The sequence below is a fragment of the Cryptomeria japonica genome, chromosome 9, assembly GCF_030272615.1.
Source record: "Cryptomeria japonica chromosome 9, Sugi_1.0, whole genome shotgun sequence".
NCBI lineage: Eukaryota > Viridiplantae > Streptophyta > Pinopsida > Cupressales > Cupressaceae > Cryptomeria > Cryptomeria japonica.
Genome location: NC_081413.1, coordinates 514,584,115 through 514,603,438, shown reverse-complemented (window position 1 = coordinate 514,603,438; position 19,324 = coordinate 514,584,115). Strand labels below are relative to the sequence as shown.

General features: G+C 38.0%; 1 protein-coding gene across 1 annotated transcript in view; it reads left to right on the top strand.

Annotated features, from left to right (window-relative positions):
- Positions 1-19,324, top strand: part of LOC131066935 (protein TPX2) — a 46,902-nt gene that overhangs the window by 1,103 nt on the left and 26,475 nt on the right. Inside the window, exons 2-10 of the mRNA XM_058001832.2 lie at positions 1,683-1,847; positions 2,631-2,817; positions 2,970-3,078; positions 14,829-14,942; positions 15,093-15,190; positions 15,298-15,376; positions 15,474-15,536; positions 15,669-15,752; positions 15,848-15,945. Coding sequence (XP_057857815.1) covers positions 1,683-1,847; positions 2,631-2,817; positions 2,970-3,078; positions 14,829-14,942; positions 15,093-15,190; positions 15,298-15,376; positions 15,474-15,536; positions 15,669-15,752; positions 15,848-15,945 — 997 coding nt within the window. The remainder of the gene's footprint in view (positions 1-1,682; positions 1,848-2,630; positions 2,818-2,969; positions 3,079-14,828; positions 14,943-15,092; positions 15,191-15,297; positions 15,377-15,473; positions 15,537-15,668; positions 15,753-15,847; positions 15,946-19,324) is intronic.

Sequence of the window (19,324 nt, the reverse complement as noted above, 5' to 3'; positions counted from 1 at the left end):
GAGGTGATAGGGCATGCTTGAAATCATTGAGAGATAGGGCAGGATTTACTCTGGCACAAGAACCTAGTGATTCCATGGAGCGGTGCTAGCTAAATTTTTTGCTGGGTCATGCCAAGGGAATTTAGGAGCGTATTTCGATATGTAGTCCATGAGCTTCGCATATTTTCTCAGCGGATCGCATATAAGTGGCTCATGAATTCTTTGGCATATATGCGCCAAATTTTAAATTGTTTTATTCCGGCAAAGAAAGCAGTGCTCATTGTATGGATGCAAACATAAAGTCTAACCAAGAATCATTATATTTAGGTGATTGATTTTGGAAATGTAGTAGCAGAATAAAATTTAATTAAAAAATTTCGTGATTTTAAATACGCAGTTTCGATGACAAACACAATGTTGAAAGGAATTCGGAAGTGGCTGGAACTCTAATTCATGCCTCTAGGACGTGTGCATCAGCCATTTCATATGTCAAATTTATCAAAAGCTTTTGTCAATAATAAGATCACATAGTGCAAAAGTAGATATACAACAAACAATTACTACTAAAAATTTAGAACACACATTTATATTAAAAAAGGTTTATAGCAAAGGTTTACAAATAAAAGAACTTGCAACAAAAGAATTACGAAGTATATTTCTACCCGATTTCTCTTCAAGCAGCAGTGCAGTGAGAAATGATGATCCACTTCAGATCTATTAACTTCCTGATTGGTTAGCACCAAAGGAGAATGCAGGAGGCATGGTATATGTAAATAATGTCCCTCCAAAACTTTGTCAAAATGATTTTGGGGGGAATGTAAAATATTTTAATGACATGCGTGGATGTCATGCAATAGAAAAAAATATTCTGGGCATAGCAAAGTTTCAGCCCCCCACTGCTGACTTGGAGATAGAAATTAATATTTGGAGCAGTCGCTGCTTTGAGTTGTGGGGAATGGATTTTTTAAGAGTCTTCTCTACATAAATGTTTGGAATGTGCAAGGGATAATATGGGTCAAACCCATATGGGCAGTAATTCCCAGCACAGGACCTCTAATTAGCCAACTTTTCTCTATCTGAATTCCAATCAACTGAAATTTTTGACCAGAAAAAGAAGAGAGATTAGCTAGTCTTATAATTCTGTAAGGAATTACGGTTCTTATTGTTTTGCTAAATTTCTATTGATATAATTTTTCTTGGAGCTTGAAAAATAAGGGCCGTACAAGTGTAGACCAAGTTCAATCCAGTAAATTGAAAATGTTATTGAATTAAGAAATGTTATAATATAATCTTATTAAAAATAGCACTCCAAATCTACAGACAGTAAAATAGAATACCATGTCAAAACAAATGGCTATAAATACAAAAAAAAAATAAGACAAGTTCTGCATTCTCTGTAGTAAGTGAGAATTCTAGGCCTCTCTGATGAAGAGGCCTAAGTCTCTGCTTTCAAAGGTACTGGATTTCCTTTTTTAATTTGGGAAAAAATCTTTCCATCTCTGGATGTTTATAGTTTCAGATGGGCTTCTAGTCCCATAGATGTAACCCTGTACTGATTCCAGAAATTGTTTTGCTGAAATTTAATTTCTCAATGAAGTATTGTCACATGTCCTTCAGAACACTTTTATTGTATTCAATGACTTTTTTCTGGCGGTTTTAAATAAGCAAAAGTATTAAAAAAAATTACTTGTTCTCTTATGCAGCTTATGTGGCCAAGATTAAAGAAAGGGAAACATTATCAGATGAGATAAAAGAAAGTCTTGATGAAGTCAAAGATGTTGGGCATGAGCATCCTGATACCAATATGGATATCAGTGTATTAAATTTTGATGATCTCACATCCAATCAAAGAGAAGACATGACTGAAGGTATGTTGTAAGACACTACCATGGTCACATGGAAATTTATAGTCATATATATGTTTCTTTATTACGTTCAAGATTTCATATGTTACACAATGATGTTTCTACGAAGCAAACCAGAGAATGATGGCTTAAGGTGTTTGAAATGATGGCTTGTGGTGTATTTGAAATCTTGACATATGTGACTGCATGGTGTTAACAATAATAGCCCAGTATCTGTCATCCATTAGGTTTTGTAGATATTCTTGGGCATTGCATTGATTCTCAGGCTGTCTTCTATATACAGTTTCCACTTTCCAGAGGGCAGCTAGGCCTTTACTTCAAGAAAATTGGCTGTTACTTCAAGCAAATTGTATTTTCAGCCTTTTTGTAGTATGTAATAGAATCTGATGGCTTTTGGGAGATATCTTCCAATCTAATGCTTCACGCCATTTCTCTTTGTTTTCTGAAATCCATTCTTTTATATTTAATGCCTTTGTTTACATTTTGTAATTCAGTAGTATTGTGATTCTATTCTGCAGGATATGTGTTATTTTCATTCTGTAATGGTGAAAGGATTTCTGACCTGTTGTACATAATATAAAAGATTCGGTAATGATATTATCAATGCTAGTGTTGCTAATTGTTCCTGAAGAGTACCGAGTCTGTAACTAGATACGTGCTAAACAAGAGAGCACTAAATGGATTGATTAACTGTAACTTCTGAAATTTGAAGATGCATAAAAATACTTGGTATATGATGGATTGATTGAATTGCTTACTTTTGTATATTCATAATGTGGAGCTCAGATATGGAGATTTGTACTCCTAGAGGACAAGTTAATGCAATTTTTTCTCAAGAGACTGTTAAAAGGGTTCCTCCCTTCTCCAGCAAGTCAACATTAACAAAACCTACAGCAAGCCACTTGGCAAAACGAATTGATTCCAGTGTACGTGGGAGAAGAGATGTCAAAAGTATGAAGCAAGTCAAAGGAAGGTACGTTATATTTCTGTTAAACTTTATTTAATGGAGGTTGCCTTTTGCCAAATATGGTCATAAGTGGTTTAATAAAAAGCTAATTTGAAACTGGGATTTTGTTTGAAATTTTTTCTGAACAGAAATGTTTTATTTCGCTCTTTGATATTTAGGTGCACTCCAACTGTTCTAGTAAATAAAGAAAAAGTAGTTGAGAAGAGCACTGCAGAAGAAAACCAAGCTGTGAAAAGGCAAAAACTTGATGGAGGTCGTTTGCGGCAGGTGGGCTTAGAATAACTCATTAAAATCTATCTTGTGAGTTGTTATGATATTAATTGGTCATTGTTAGAAATTTTAATGCTTTAATGATCAACCCAGGAATAGATAATAGCTTTAGAGCAATAAGGTTTGGGAATGATCTAAAATTTGCAATTCAAATTGTAATTGAACTCCAGTAAGGAAATAGATGAACAGGCAAGATGGCAAAGAATAAAATGTAGTCCTAGAATCGTTAAATCTAGATTATAGTTTATGTTATATGCCCATTTCATTTAGCTTTGGATGGTTCTTTGATAGCTTATTCTTAATTATTTTCCAATATTTTCTTATTTAAGGATATATTGGAAAGACATTTTTAGTTTGTATGATAGGTTTTGGTGCTAGCAATTAAATTTTACAGCTTCTTATTGGCTTCAAAGTTATCTCACACCAATATAACTTACTGGTATTTGACAATTATCTTGTTGGGAATGCTCCAATTGATTCAGTTTGAGGGGGTGCGATTGTTTGATTGTGCTTTCTTTCTGTATAATGTTCTACAAAATCTTGGAAAGGAGGCATAGTTTTTAGGGAATATGATTTTTCCCCAAAGTTTGGCGAATGGAAAGATGGTGGCTAAAATAATATATAATAGCTCAAAATTAATTATAAATAATAGTAATAGAAACTGCTGTTTATCATTTGTGTACAACCAATTATCAACTGAACCAAGACTAAATATATTCATTTTCATGATTTATTATATCATTGCAATAGTAATACAAAGTTAGAAGTACAATGGGTTACAGCTATTTGTTTGATGCAAATGTTGTGCCGTGCTCCTCTTTGTTAGAGCTGCTAGTTTCATTGACACCAATCAACATTGTATGTGTAGCATGATCCTCATTAATTTGTACTCCTTTGGGTGTACATGCCATTGTAGTGCTAGACTATCCTTGTAGTCAATCATTTGTAGTCGATGAGACACAAGCACTATGTATAGCCACAAGATTCTTTGCTCTCCTAAAGGTAAGTTTGTTACTCTTCATATAGTGGATGAAGTTTTATGTAGAATAGTTCCTTGCAACAACAAAAACAAACAATTGTCATGGAGAGACAAGCACTTTGTATAGCCACAAGATTCTTTGCTCTCTTAAAGGTAAGTTTGTTACTCTTCATATAGTGGATGAAGTTTTATGTAGAATAGTTCCTCGCAACAACAAAAGCAAACAATTGTCATGGAGATCCCATGCTAGTAGGCTTTCTTTTGCCAATGTCACCTTATTTAACTGTAATAAAATTAAATGTTATCACAAAAGCTTGCTATCAACTCAGCAACCTTGTGAAACATGGAAACAACCCCGAAGTGTGGGACCTTGCGCAAGGGGGTTGAGTCTCCGGAGAAGGCCGACTTCCTTCTCAATCCAGGTGCAGGTGTTGAACCAACTCACCACTTCAAAACTTACTCCTAAGCGTATCCTAACAACTTGTAGAGGAAAAGGGAAGAGGGGAATGCTTAAAATGAAAGGAGGTGATGCACCAAGATAAGAGATTGTTTCTCTCCCTACCCGAAATGACACAAAGAATCAACTGAAATACTCAGGAGATGCACAAACTTCAGTTGTATGAGTGACCCCAATGCATGTTTGGAGGTTAGAATTCGTTGAATGTCAAGAGGGGGAGAAGGTTTCCCACAAGTCACACTCAGAAATAAATTAACACAAGATATATGAGAGAAGAGCCACGAAACATACACCTATGATGAAGGTAAGGAAACATACACAGTATACATAAGTTGAAGAAAGGCAAGAATACCAATTTCAATTCATTCAAAGGCCAATGGCCAAACTTACAGTTGCAAAATGCAGAATAATACAAGAGAAGTGAAAGAGCATGGAATAGCTCAAGCCAGCAGGGAGAGAACCCTTTACAATGAAGCTTAACAACATTTATATAGAAAACTGGTCGCAGAGGAGAGACCATTGGTCAAGGAAGAGAAGCCTTGACCCTTGTGTGTGCAGGGAAATGTCAGTCAAGGAATGCAGGGAAGTGCATGCACCTGACATTGTGTACATTCAAGCAACCTAGCCATACCCTGAAAATGCAATCCTGAGAAGAAAGGATTGACTGACCTTCCAAAGTCAGAGCATGCAAACATGACATAAGTTACCACAACAAGCATGGCCATGTACCTCTCTTGATGGAAATCCTGCCAAAATCATTAAATGCACCCCTGTGGCTCCACAAAAGAAGGTGCATAAGTCACAAAAGTTGTCGGAGCATTTAAAGCTTTGAGTGTTGATCACACCATTCAGAAGTGTTGCCAGTCGGAAAGAAGTCTGAGGACTTCAGAAACTTGGGTTCCCGAAGTGGGGAAAACAAGGAATGAACTTTGGAACCTCGGAGTTTCGGGGAAGGGAGAAAAGACTAAGCAAAAGAAAAAGGGGAGACCTAGCAAAGGAACTTCGGAACCTCGGGGTTCCGAAGAATAGAGAAGGATAGCAAGGAAGGGACTTCAGAACCTTGGGATTTCGGAGTTTTGGAGAACAGAGAAGGACAACAAGGAAGGGCGAGACTTAGCAAAGAAACTTCGGAACCTCGGGGTTCCGGAGTTCCGGAAAACTGGAAAAAGGGGCTAAGGAAAGGGAGGAACTTCAGAACCACGGGGTTCCGGAGAAAAGAAAGAGACGACTAAGGAAGGAACTTCAGAACCTCTCGGGGTTTCAGAGTTCCAGAGAAGGGAAGAAGGCAAGGAGGGACAAGAGACTTAGGAAAAGAACTTCAGAACCCCGTTCCAGGGAACTGAAGAGAAGGAGGAAAGGAAAGGAACTTTGGAACCTTGAGGTTTTGGAATTCAGGGGGAAGAGAGAAGGAGGCTTAGCAAGTTGGGAACTTCGGGGTTCCGGAGTTCCGGAGTTTCGGGTTTGTTGACTAAGGAACTTCCTCCAGACAAGACAACACTTCACACTTCATAATTTCATTGCTTTTCTCCTTGATCAACTGGGATTGGTTCTCACTGATGGACCAAGGGTGTCATAAAATGACAACATTTTTGGCGACCATAAAGTCTAGAAGCCTTGAGCATCCATTGGGCACTGAGTCACAATTGCAAGAAAGAAGAAACTCTCTCCTCTGTAACCTGCAAAGGATCAAGATCAGCCATTCTGAAGGGGAACAGCCTGTGCTCGTGCACTTCTTGGAAAACAAGAAACCTAACTAATATTTACATTGTTACAATAAGAGGCAACTGATGCTTTTGCCTCTGTCAAAGAGGAACCTTTTGAAGGAGCTGATCCCCCTTATACCATTGTTACATTCACCATCTAGTTGCAATGGTTGAAATCTCTTTTATGCATGCATTTGATCACACATACTACTCATGTGGTGAAAGAATACTTCGCCATTCACCTTGCCACCATAGGGAAGCCATAGAAAATAGCCACCTGAGACATCCGGGGATGCATGAAGCATACACATAGTAGCAAGGGGGAGCTTTTTAGGAGTTGGCTAGCATCAAAAGAACTACTCCTTGCAAAAGAGAAGGCATCTCTATTATACAAGGGAGCATCATTTTTTTTACAATAGTTGACCTCCTCTTGGCGTGAGTCGAAACCAAAGGAAAAGGCTTCGAACTCACATGGTGATGAAAAGTATACCATATCTTTGTCTTGGCCTGCACAAGGGGGCTCTTCAGGCACATCAAATTGGAAACTTTGAAGCTCGGGTATACTGTCAAGTTGAGCAACCAATAGACTGTCGACATGACCAACATGTTGCTCAACGTCGTCAAACTTGGCATGTTGGTCCCAAGTGAAACATTCAAGCTCAGGCACATCATCCCTAATGTCAAAAGAAACATCTTCACCTTGAATGAAGACCCTATATTCAACATCATCACTTTCAGGGACAGGGGAGAACCAACATACATCATACTCACATGTGTTGATATCCAACTCATCAGCACAAATCTCGGGTTTATGAGTCACCTCACAAGAAGATCTAAAATCTTCAGATTGTCTCTTTGTTTTTGTTTACTCCTCCTGGCAACATAATGCAACAACCTCAGGTTCATGGCACGATCCATCCGCCATGCAATCTGCAGCAAAAAACATTACCCCCTGTGCCCTCCTCAAGACTAGCTTGCTGCTCCAGAGCTACCACCGGGGGATGTGTAGACATATCCTTCTCCTCATGATCAATAAAGAAAGGAAGATTGTCAAATGAGAGGACATCGTCCTCCTCTTTACCTTCACACTCCTCATGTTCAATGACCTGCTGTTGCAACTGATTGTTCTCAATATCCTCTTGCAGCATTGCCAATTCCTCTTCCTTTAGAGCATATGAAGACTCACCAATGGCTGATTGAACCCGTTCGTCATGATGAGGATGGGAACCATTCGTCCTCCATACAATAGGTCCGTCCTTAAAAAGGGAGATAGCATCAGGAAAGGGGTGGTGGGGTGTTTTGCAAAAGGCACTGGGGAGAAGGCTCTTGTATAACAATAGCTGAAGCTCCCTTGAAACTTGGAACTTTAAAACTAGGGGGGGAAGTTGAAGGCTTGGGAGGTCTCCCCTGCTTGAAGCTTGGGATTTCAAACTTAGGAATCCTAGGGGCAGAAACCTCCTCCTGTATAAGCTGCATCTCTATGGCTGCTAGTTGCTCAATTTCTTTCTTCCTAGCAGAGGCAAGCTGCCTTGCAAGGAACTCCCTATGTTGTCTTTGGGCTCCCATCTGTTGTTGCTGAAGCTGAGCCTGATAAGCAAGCTGATCCTGCTGTAACTCCCACTCCTGTTGTTTCTTCAACTCCTCTAGCGGCTTGGTGAAATCAAGCAACACACTTTTGATTTCTGCAATTTGCCTTTTTTCATCATCTTGGGGCTGGTTGGGCTGCCAAGAAGGTTGAGCAGGGGTGGGTGGGTGGCAAGCATTAGGAAAGTACCCACCTATTGCTGAAGTGAAGTTGTTTGGGTTGAAACTAGAAGCAGTCCTAGTTCAGTCCTGTTGGTAAGGAGGGGAAAAATGGCTGGCATTCTCATAGAATGGGGGTGAATGGAAGTTACACCCATGATATGAACTCATTTTAAAACATTTGAAAGAGATGGAGCTTGTTTATCAAAATGCCTAAAGAGAGATGACAAACACTCTCAACCAGAGACTGATAACATACCACAGATTCACCAAATGATTGCAGAGTCACCAGGTGCTTGAGAGATGTTGCCTCCAAAGGCCTGATGAATTGAAGAACACATTGAATCTTCAGTTGGCTTGGGCTTAGGACTGCATGACCTTGGAACCTCGAGGTTCCGGAGTTAAGAACTTAGGCACCTTAGAACGTGGGGGTTCCGAGGAACTGGACTTGCGAACTTCGGACCCTGGGGATTCCAGAGTTGGTGACTTGGGAACCTGGGTGTTCCGGGGTTGCGAAGTTCCAGAGTTGCGATGACTTGGGAACCTGGGGGTTCCAGACTTCCGGAGAAGGAACTTCGCATGTACAAGAACTGGACTTGTTGAGCAGAGTAGCCAAGTGTTTGAGAGATGACTACCTCTAAAGGCTGAGACACTAAGAACACCACCGAATCCTTAGCATGTATGTCGAAATTAAGTCACACTGGGCGTGCCAAAAACTGCTATCACAAAAGCTTGCACCCTTGCTGAGCTATCAACTCAACAACCTCGTGAAACATGGAAACAACCTCGAAGTGTGGGACCTTGCGCAAGGGGGTTGAGTCTCCGGAGAAGGCCGACTTCCTTCTCAATCCAGGTGTAGGTGTTGAACCAACTCAACACTTCAAAACTTACTCCTAAGCCTATCCTAACAACTTGCAGAGGAAAAGAGAAGAGATAAATGCTTAAAATGAAAGGAGGTGATACACCAAGAAGAGATTGTTTCTTTCCCTACCCGAAATGACACAAAGAATCAAATGAAATACTCAAGAGATGCACAAACTTTAGTTGTATGAGTGACCCCAATGCATGTATGGAGGTTAGAATTCGTTGAATGTCAAGAGGGGAGAAGGTTTCCCACAAGTCACACTCAAAAATAAATTAACACAACATATATGAGAGAGGAGCCACAAAACATACACCTATGATGAAGGTAAGGAAACATGCACAACATACACAAGTTGAAGGAAGGCAAGAATGGTGATTTCAATTCATTATAAGGCCAAATGGCCAAACTTACATTTGCATAAATGCAAGATAAATACAAGAGAAGTGAAAGAGCATGGAATAACTCAAGCCAGCAGGGAGAGAACCCTTTACAATGAGGCTTAACAACCTTTATATAGAAAACTGGTCGCAGAGGAGAGACCATTGGTCAAGGAAGAGAAGCCTTGACCCTTGTGTGTGCTAGGAAATGTTAGTCAGGGAATGCAGGGAAGTGCATGCACCTGACATTGTGTACATTCAAGCAACCTAGCCATACCCTGAAAATGCAATCTTGAGAAGAAAGGATTGATTGACCTTCTAAAGTCAAAGCATGCAGACATGACATAAGTTACCACAACAAGCATGGCCCTGTACCTCTCTTGATGGAAATCTTGCCAAAATCATTAAATGCACCCTTGTGGCTCCACAAAAGAAGGTGCACAAGTCACAAAAGTTGTTGGAGCATATAAAGCTTTGAGTGTTGATCACGCCATCCGGAAGTGTTGCCAGTCGGAAAGAAGTCCGAGGACTTTGGTAACTTGGGTTCCCGAAGTGGGGAAGACAAGGAAGGAACTTCGGAATCTCGGGGTTTTGGAGTTCCGAGGAAGGGATAAAAGAGTAAGCAAAAGAAAAAGGGGAGACCTAGCAAAGGAAACTCAGAACCTCGGGGTTTCAGAGTTCCGGGGAACTGAAAAAAGGTTAAGGAAGGAACTTCGAAACCTTAGGGTTCCGGAGTTTTGGAGAAGAGAAAGGGGCAACAAGGAAGGGACTTCGGAACCCCGGGGTTCCGGAGAACAGAGAAGGACATCAAGGAAGGGATTTCAGAACCTCGAGGTTCCGGAGTTCCGGGAAAAGTAAAAGGGCAAGGGAAAGGAACTTCGGAACCTCGGGGTTTCGGAGTTCCAGAGAAAAGAAAGGAAAGGCTAAGGAAGGAACTTTGGAACCTCGGGGTTCCGGAGTTCTGGAGAAGGGAAGAAGGCAAGGAGGGAACTTCGGAACCTCGGGGTTCTAGAGAAGAGGGATAGGAGACTTAGGAAAAGAAGTTCGGAACCTTGGGATTCTGCAGTTCCGGGGAACTAAAGAGAAGGAGGAAAGGAAAGGAAGGGAACTTCAGAACCTTGGGGTTCTGGAATTTCGGGTGAAGAGAGAAGGAGGCTTAGCAACCTGGGAACTTTGGGGTTCCGGAGTTCCGGGTTTGAGAACTAAGGAACTTCCTCTAGACAAGACAATACTTCACACTTCATAATTTCATTGCTTTTCTCCTTGATCAATTGGGGCAGCACTTGTCCATGGATCGTATCTCTAATCGGTTCTCACTGATGGACCAAGGGTGTCATAAAATGACAAGAATAACTTTGATAGATCAATTTTTAGATTAATCTTAGTAAATTAAACACAAGAGTTGAGGTTGCTATAGAACTAGTAGAGGAAATAAGGAAGGGTTAGAGAGAGAATTTTTGGTTAAGTTAATGTTGAACATTGAAGATGGTTGAAGATCAAATGTGGGGAGTTTTTAATAGTTGAAAGTATGTTTGGGAGGTTTTGGAAGCTTATTTTAGCCACAATTGCTAATGTCCATTTCTACGTGCTTGGGTCTATTTTAGGGGACTATTGTTGACTTTGGAGTGCTAGCGTCCTTTGTGCTTATCATCAAAAGTCCCCTGCACTTGTTTGTCTTTGTCGTCGTTGTTATAGAAGTGATCATTGTTGTTAAATATGGTAAGGAAATGTTTGTGCCTAGGGCACATTTAGGATCTTGCCATAGTCAAACCCCTAAAAGAATGATTTGGATGGGTGATCCTAGGTGCATGCGAATTTGCAACATTGGTGGTTTGTGTAGCAATAATTTTGATTATGATTTTCTCTAAGAGTAAAGTGTTTAGAGGTGCTTGAGGATGGAGAATGCAATGGGTGGATGGATGATGATTGATCCTTTCAATTTTTGGAAAGTTTCCTTAAATATGCATGTTAGTGGTGCTTGTCCATTATAGGAAAGATAACGAGGATTAGGGCTAGCAAAGAAGATGGTGTGCAATTCAAAACCATGTTTTCTCACCTAATGACCATCTCCCATAATCTTAGTTTTCCAACTCTAAGGATGCAAGCATGGGTGCTAGTGGCCAAGGTGATTGGAAGTTAGGAATCCAAGGGGTAGAACATGGTCGAAAACATGTCTATTGTTGGTGATCATCAAAATAGGTGCAAAACAAGGTGGAGAAGTGCTTAGTAGGCATTCTTGTCTATACATTAACTTTTTTGAACCCATGGTGCCCCTTATATTATAAGATACAAATCAAATAATACAATAAGAGATGTTATTTTATTTAAAATAAATATATGAAATTATATATTTTTGTGAATAAACAATAACAAATCTATAGAGTTTGCACACTAATGTTCTGATGCTGTATCATGCTTATGTGCCCCTTAGAGTGGTAAATTTGGTCCACTCATGTCACATGTTGAGGCTTGCTTGGTATTCCATATCTTTTCCACCACCTTCATGAAGCATATCTTCATCTCAATGTCACCAGTAGGGGGTAACTCTACAAATGCACTCATGTTTCCCCAAGGCTTGAAGTGTCAAAGTTTGCACATATCTATATTTTGTGAAAGTTGGGGATATGATGGAGGCAACACATTTGTCATTTGGCAAAATAGTGTTGCTCTTTACCTTGTTGTTTTCTTTTGTCCCTATTATCTTGGACTTAGCTCATAGGTTCCACACTTGTTCCATGCTGTATCATGCTTATGTGCCCCTTAGAGTGGTAAATTTGGTCCGCTCATGTCACATGTTGAGGCTTGCTTGGCATTCCACATCTTTTCCACCACCTTCATGAAGCATATCTTCATCTCAATGCCACCAGTAGGGTGTAACTCTACAAATGCACTCATGTTTCCCCAAGGCTTGAAGTGTCAAAGTTTGCACATATCTATTTTTTGTGAAAATTGGGGATATGATGGAGGCAACGCCATTTGCCATTTGGCAAAATAGTGTTGCTCTTTACCATGTCGTTTTCTTTTGTCTCTGTTATCTTGGACTTAGCTCATAGGTTCCACACTTGTTCCATGACCACTAGTTGCAAGGATTTTGGCAACTTAGTTATCCTCTCCAAGAGAATGAAATAGGATGCATATCTGCTCTCAGCTTAGTCATCCTCTTCAAGAGAATGAAATAAGACGCATATTTTCTCTCAACAAGTTTGATAAATTCCTTATTGAACAAAGACCAAGATAATAAATTGTGCATGCAATGTGTGTTGATTGTTAATAAAGTCAATTTTGTTGATGTCCTTGAGTGCATTGTTCATGGCATGCACATAGCAAAGGTCCAATATATATGTTTGTAGCTTGCTTCAGTCAACTTTTTTGATGCCTTGCATACATGCCACATCTATCATGACTTGCCCCACATTGTTAGGGCCAGCCTCTATCCAATAATATTCTTGAGGATTTGAAACTAAACTTTGCATCCTTGCAGTGCTCCTAAGACTCAATAGCCCGAAGGAATAGAAGGTCCCTTACACAAGTTACCATGATTATGATGAACAGAAAAAAGTGTCAATGTCATGGTAGTAATAGGTGTGACCTTATGTTTTGTACTTCGTATTGTACAAAACATGCAAGTAGATGTTACATAGAAGGGAAATCCCATGAGCATTATAATATATTTTATTTAAAACTAAATTGTTAGTATTTATGTCAAATTTAATTAAAAAAGGTAAAAAACTGTTTTTTTGATATTCCTTTTGTTTTCATGGTTTAGGTGCAAAAGTAGAGGTTACACAAAGTTCAATCTTGTTTATCTAGTTTAAAATTTTAATATTTATGATAAAGTAAAAACTCAAAAAGCAATTCTCATTTATGCTAATAAAAAAATTAGCTATCTAGATTTAACATGATCTCAACTTCAAACATATGAAATAAAAAAATCCTAAACATGAAATGGGAAAAAAATTAAATGAAAATATGAAAAAACCCATCTATAGTTTTTTATTAATGTAGATATTTTTGATGGAAAGTTGAAATCCTAAACCCCCCAAAAACAATTCTCTAGGTTTAACATTCTAGTTTAAGTGCAAGTTTTGAAGTTAAATTGGTAATTGATGTTTGAAGAGGAGATTCATCCTCTTTGTCTTCATCTTCCTCTAAGGTGATCAAGTGTTTTTATAGTTTTTTAGCGTTAAGGGAGGTAGAAGCTTGATAAGTGCTCCTTCCTTTTTAGGTTTATGGCTTTTACTTTAAAAAAAATAAAAAATGAGTTTTAAATAAATTGTGGCTGTTTTTGGGGTGTAGGGACAACCTATCATCCCTGAGATGACCAAGGGATGCCTTTTCCTCTTGTGCTTGTTCTTGCAAATTGCTGATGGTAATTTCAAATGAGGGTGGGCAAGGATATTTATACATTTTAAATTTTTAAGAGATGGGAAACCTTTTTAGATTAGGTTTAGGTTTTGTTTTAAATGTGATTATTTTTTTGTGACAACACAGGATGCCCTATCGTCCTCAGAATGGTTGAGGCAAGTCTATTTGCCCCTAATTATCTTGAGGATAATAGGGTGTCCCAAAATGACCTTTTACAATCACCTTTATGGGTGGGGGTCCATAGGGATGATTGGGGGACGTTTTGTCCATGCCTAGTCATTCCTAAGATGTCCCCAAGGAACTTTACTCTTTTAGTTTAGGTTTAGTGTTTTATTTATTTTTTAAATGATTTTGAAAAAATATGACCATTTTTTGGGCATGTGAGGACTACACTAGAAATAATATGTAAGCTTGATTCATGTCAAATTGGAACTTAATTTTGAAGACAAAATTATCTTACAGTACAAGATTCTGCTGTTTAGATATATGCATAGATGGAGTAAGGGAGAGATGATAGTTCCAATATTGTTGGTTCTGGATTGTTTGACCTTAGTGGATTGTTTTAGAGCAGAAGAACTGTGTTTTTTAGTTGTAGAAAAACAACACAAGTTCTTGACAATACATAACAGCACATTTCTGCATTGTCACTAAATACCAGAAATTTATGGTATGACCTGTCATTTTTGCACAACTTAACTGCCATCTGTGACAAAAGGACTTCCATAAAGATCCATGTTAATGATATTGTTGGATACGTGCTGAATATTTTGCGTGTTTTACACTCCCTGTGGATTGTATACTTGCCACAAATTTTTCAGGCATTTTAGGTGGGCTTTTGGCTTATGGTTTTACACCCATTGTATTATAATACCATTTAGCAGTTTCCTATACTGATTTGCTATAAAGGCTCACACATGGATTATAGTTTTTTTCCTTGAAAGTGTTTCCCAGGGTAAAATCTTCTTTATACTATGAATGTGCCATTACTTATGCTGCATTTAAAATTCTGTTACATTGCTTTTCTTTGATACGTTTATTGGTATTTTGATATTTCCCTCAGATATATGGTATGTTAAGTATGGTTTTGACTAACAGATGCTGTAGAAATTGAATTTTTTAAGAAATATCATCACTAGGGGTTTGCTTCTAATGGATGATAGTTTCTGCAAATGTGTGTGTTTGTATGTTTAGGAATGATTGAGACAGAATTGGGATGACTTTGTTTAATTTTGCATTCCATTGCCTTCTGTCTACACAGATACATAATGTGAAAGAACAGGTGTTGCCTCACAAGGTTTCATCTGCTTTATCTGCGACCAAGGAGAAATTTGTGTGTGCTTATAACGAGAGAGGTTATACTGCATCTTCCAAGGTTATTGAGTTTTCCTTTGTTTTTCCATTTGCTTTGCCTTGATCTAAGCTTGATATTGTGTTCAAAATATCTCTAGCTCTATTTGGCTAATCAGATAATCTTGCTTTTTATTTTGTTCTCTCATTTAATTCTATTGTGGGTTTGTTTCAGGGGGACAGTGTTGATGGAGTTTCCCATCCGGTCCAGTTGAAGCTAACTGTGCCAAAGGAGCCTGCATTAGTGACAGCTCAGAGAAGTCGACCTGTAAGGTAAAATTTGCCATTATAATGGTACTACTAAAACCTGAGTAACTATTAAAGTTTGGAGTAATGACAAATACTCTGCATGAATTAAATTGACATATAGTGTTCTGCAGGGTGAAGAGTACTGCAGAATTAGAAGAAGAGCTGCTTGCAAAGATGCCAAAGTTCAAAGCCCGCCCGCTGAATAAAAAGGTTAGTGATCAATGTGGAGAGGCTGGATTTAAACATTGCATATATTTTAATTCCTGAGTTTCAAGGTTTGTTGTGTTAATTTTCTTTTTATTTCCAGATATTGGAGGCTTCATCCCTGCCCTTGCCACCAAAGAGTGTTCCACAGTTGCCCGTGTTTCAGGTGCATTTCCAATTGTTTATTTTTACACCTTCATCATATCATAATGCTTTGTTAATAAGCACATCTATGCAGTTTGATAAGCACGTAATTGTGCCCTGTCCAGTTGAATATTACTTATTGCAATTAGTACAGGAATTTAATTTGAAGACATCAGAAAGGGCTATGCAACACTGTCCAGCAACTTCATCACTGTCATCATCCACAGATTCAGTGGGGGTAATTTGTGATTGTTATGAATCTACCATATGTTATAATGCTCGAGCAATTTCCACTATTGCTAGACTCTTGATTGATGATTTCCTTGGATGCAGATTACAGAGAAACACCATCTTAAATCCGCAGTTGGAGGTGGTCTAACTGAACCCAGAATGCCACACTTGGAAACTGCTTTACGGGCACGCCCACCGAAGTAAGTTACTAAAATTATTTCCATTGAGATCCCAAAATTATTTTGGACTTAATGTTTATGGAGCTAGGTTGTATTTTCTTACTGTTTGTTTCCAAAGTTTACTTATCTAGTTCAACACGGACATATTGATTTTGCCTTGTTTGTGCTGATCTAAAATTTAGACTCTGGTAGATTATATGGTTAGATAATTTCTATTGTACTTTTGTCATTCATTCTCTATGGATACTAAGGATAATAGACATTGATTCTTGTAAACTTATATTACTAAAGATTTGAAAATTCTGTGACAAATATTTTGGCTCTAGCATGGAGTTGGAGAATAAAATTTAATATATTCTAAATGAATAAGATTAAAGTATGACAGCTCTAGAAACATATGCACACCAATCAAATAGCTCAAAACATCAACATGAAATAACGGATACACATGAGTATAGAATGATCATACATATATATGGTTGCTAGTGTTTTTATATGTCTAAGCATTGATTGCCAAATATAGCTGGGGAGCTTTACAGCAATCTTTTTGTGATATCATTTTCAAAATTAAACAAGCCTTTAAATGGAACTTTATTTGGTAGTGTAGATTGGGCTTTTAATCTATGAGAGAAAAATGTATGAATTCTTATGCTGCTTTTAGCATATTTGAGTGGAAACATTGTTACCCAATGATACCCTGTACAGGACTACCAATTTTTTGTGGTCAACTATGAAATGAATTTAGAAGTGATAGAACTCTCCATAGGATCCTAAATTCTTGTTTTGTCAAGCACATCCTGTGCATATGCAGCTCTGAAATTCTTGTTTTCTTGAGTATAACCTGTGCATATGCTTGGTGGGTTACGTGGGTGAACTTGGGTACACACGTGAAGGGTGTGGTAGGGCAAAAGGAGCGGAGCCTGTAAAAATGGGTTTTGTAGAGTAGCATTATAACTAAAAGCATAAAACTTGAAGACACTTGAAATATACTATCACCATGAAGGTAGTAAAACTCTGTATTGATAAAATGCTTTGAGCCAGTTATAAAATAAACATAATAACCAAAGTATTCAAGAACTGTTGTTTATTACATGCATATCAAAACTACAAAATATTGAATCTGTCATATGGCATCAACTTTCAATAGCAGGAGAATCATGAATCAAACAAGTCAATTTTTCTTGGTTGTTTTTCTTGAAAGGGAGCTGTTTGTTGTGAATGATACAGAGATATGAATGGAATTTAATAATAAGAATGAATAAAATGATAATAAATACTGGATAAAGGTATGGCTGTCTTGAGACTTTATGTTTTATATTTATTCTATAATATTGTCGTTTTGTAATTGTATTTTTAAATGGGGTGTGTACCCCATTTAAAGTACCTAGTGCATTGAGCTGCACTGGTATGTCTAAGGCAGGTTTCTCATGAGCACTAAACATGGGTCTATTTCCTTTTGGAGCCAATTTTGGCTGGATATGTCTGCCCAGACAACTTTCGTAAGGTATGTCAGGATAATGTAGGGAAAAAATCGGACAATGTTATATTTCATAACATAAAACATTAGAAAGCATGATATACATAGCATGAGGTATGTTGTTGTGAAAATATCTAATCAGCAAGAAATGGATTTTTTCAAAAACATTACAAGCTGAATCAAAACACTATGAGGTTGTACAAGCCCTGCCTTGTTAAATTAAGGAAATGTAGTGCAAATTTTTAACTACATTTCAACTTTTTTGCACTCCATACTCTTTAGTATGAACCTGGTTTTTGTGCTCAAAGTTGACTGATTTTTCCAAGGGAAGGAAACTAATGGCTATGGCATAGCCCTTGTTTTCAATACTTGAGAACCCTTTGTATCCATACAAACATAAATGGTGACAGGGAGTAATTAACAAAGAAATTGCGCATGTGCAACCTTTCCAGCAGTAGTTCCAAGGATAGAGATTTTTGTGTGTTTGCAACTAATGGTGAGTGAGTAGCATATTAGATCATCTCTGTGATAGAGATTTTTGCAAATTTGCAAGCAGTAATGGGCAAATTGTTTGCAGTTTAGGGCAACTCCATTAATGAAAGGTTTGTCAAGCAAATATTTCTGTGTAGGATTTTTCTCAGATTTAATTGGTTACAAGCATTTTACTTCTATCGCGAGTTCTATGCAACAAAAAGGATTGGATCCTAATTGGAGACATTTAAAGTGGAGTGATGGGAAGGTCTTTTAATACTATTCTATAAAGGATCTTTAATACTTATTGAAGCAGACATCATCAAATGTTTGACATTTAAAAATGTGGTAAGGGATGAGACTTACCAGAGTGCTGTGGCTAATGCAAGACAATGTATCTAACAACAGGGTCCTCTTTAAAAGCAAAGAGTCTTGGGGTGGCTAGTATTCCATGAAGAACTGCCAATCAAATAAGGGCTTCAGTGGTGTTACAGAATCATTGTGCAGGCTTTATGGATAAGAGAAAAACAGCTGGTCCTGTATTTTGGAGTAACATGGATGATTACAGATAGCTGAAACAGATATGGCATATCATAATTTGGACTTTTCTGCTGTGGGTTTCCATGTAGTGGAAGACCTCTGATTATCAATAAACTACCTTTTGTTTATGCCTTGTTACTAACTATTTCATTGCAGAATCATGTGTGTTTTTGTTTCAGACAGGGGTTTACGTTTGGTCTGACTGACAATGTTGGAAATGGAATCACAAATGAAATATTATGTCTATAAGATCTAAATAGCAAAAGAAAAGATTTTGTCTTGGAAAGCCTTTTTACCAGCCTTGCTACTGTTGATGTGTTTTTCATGCACATGTGAGCACAAAATAAAATACCCAATAGTATCTTATCCTCTCTTGATCAAAGTCTCTCAAATGCTGAAGATTCACATAAGGATCACTTGAGATAACAACTCCAAGGTTCTTAAATGTCGGATCACAATGTGTAGATAAGCTCGTTGGTTTTATGTGATTATGCTGGAATCACAAGGGGACTTCGTTGAATTGTTGAATGCTTGAATCGCTGGAACTTAGTTCCTAATGTTGCAATCTTGTGATGCTTTTTATCCTAAACTAGCTTGAGTTTAAATAAGGGGAAAAGAGAAAGGGTTGAGGAAGCCTATTCTAATCCTAAGAATACAAGAAAATTGGCGAATGATTCAATGGAATCCTACTGGGCAAGGTCTCACCATCAAATTGAACGATTTGACCCAAGCTCAGTGCAATCTTCTAAGGGATAATTCAAAGACATTCAAATCATTACCATCAAACATTGATTACCATTCAAGTTAATGCATAAAAATTGACATATAACAATTTGAAGTTAATCTCATATCATTCCAGTTGACCACGCAAGGCACACTTACAATTCGCAAGAGGCTAGTGGTATGGACTAA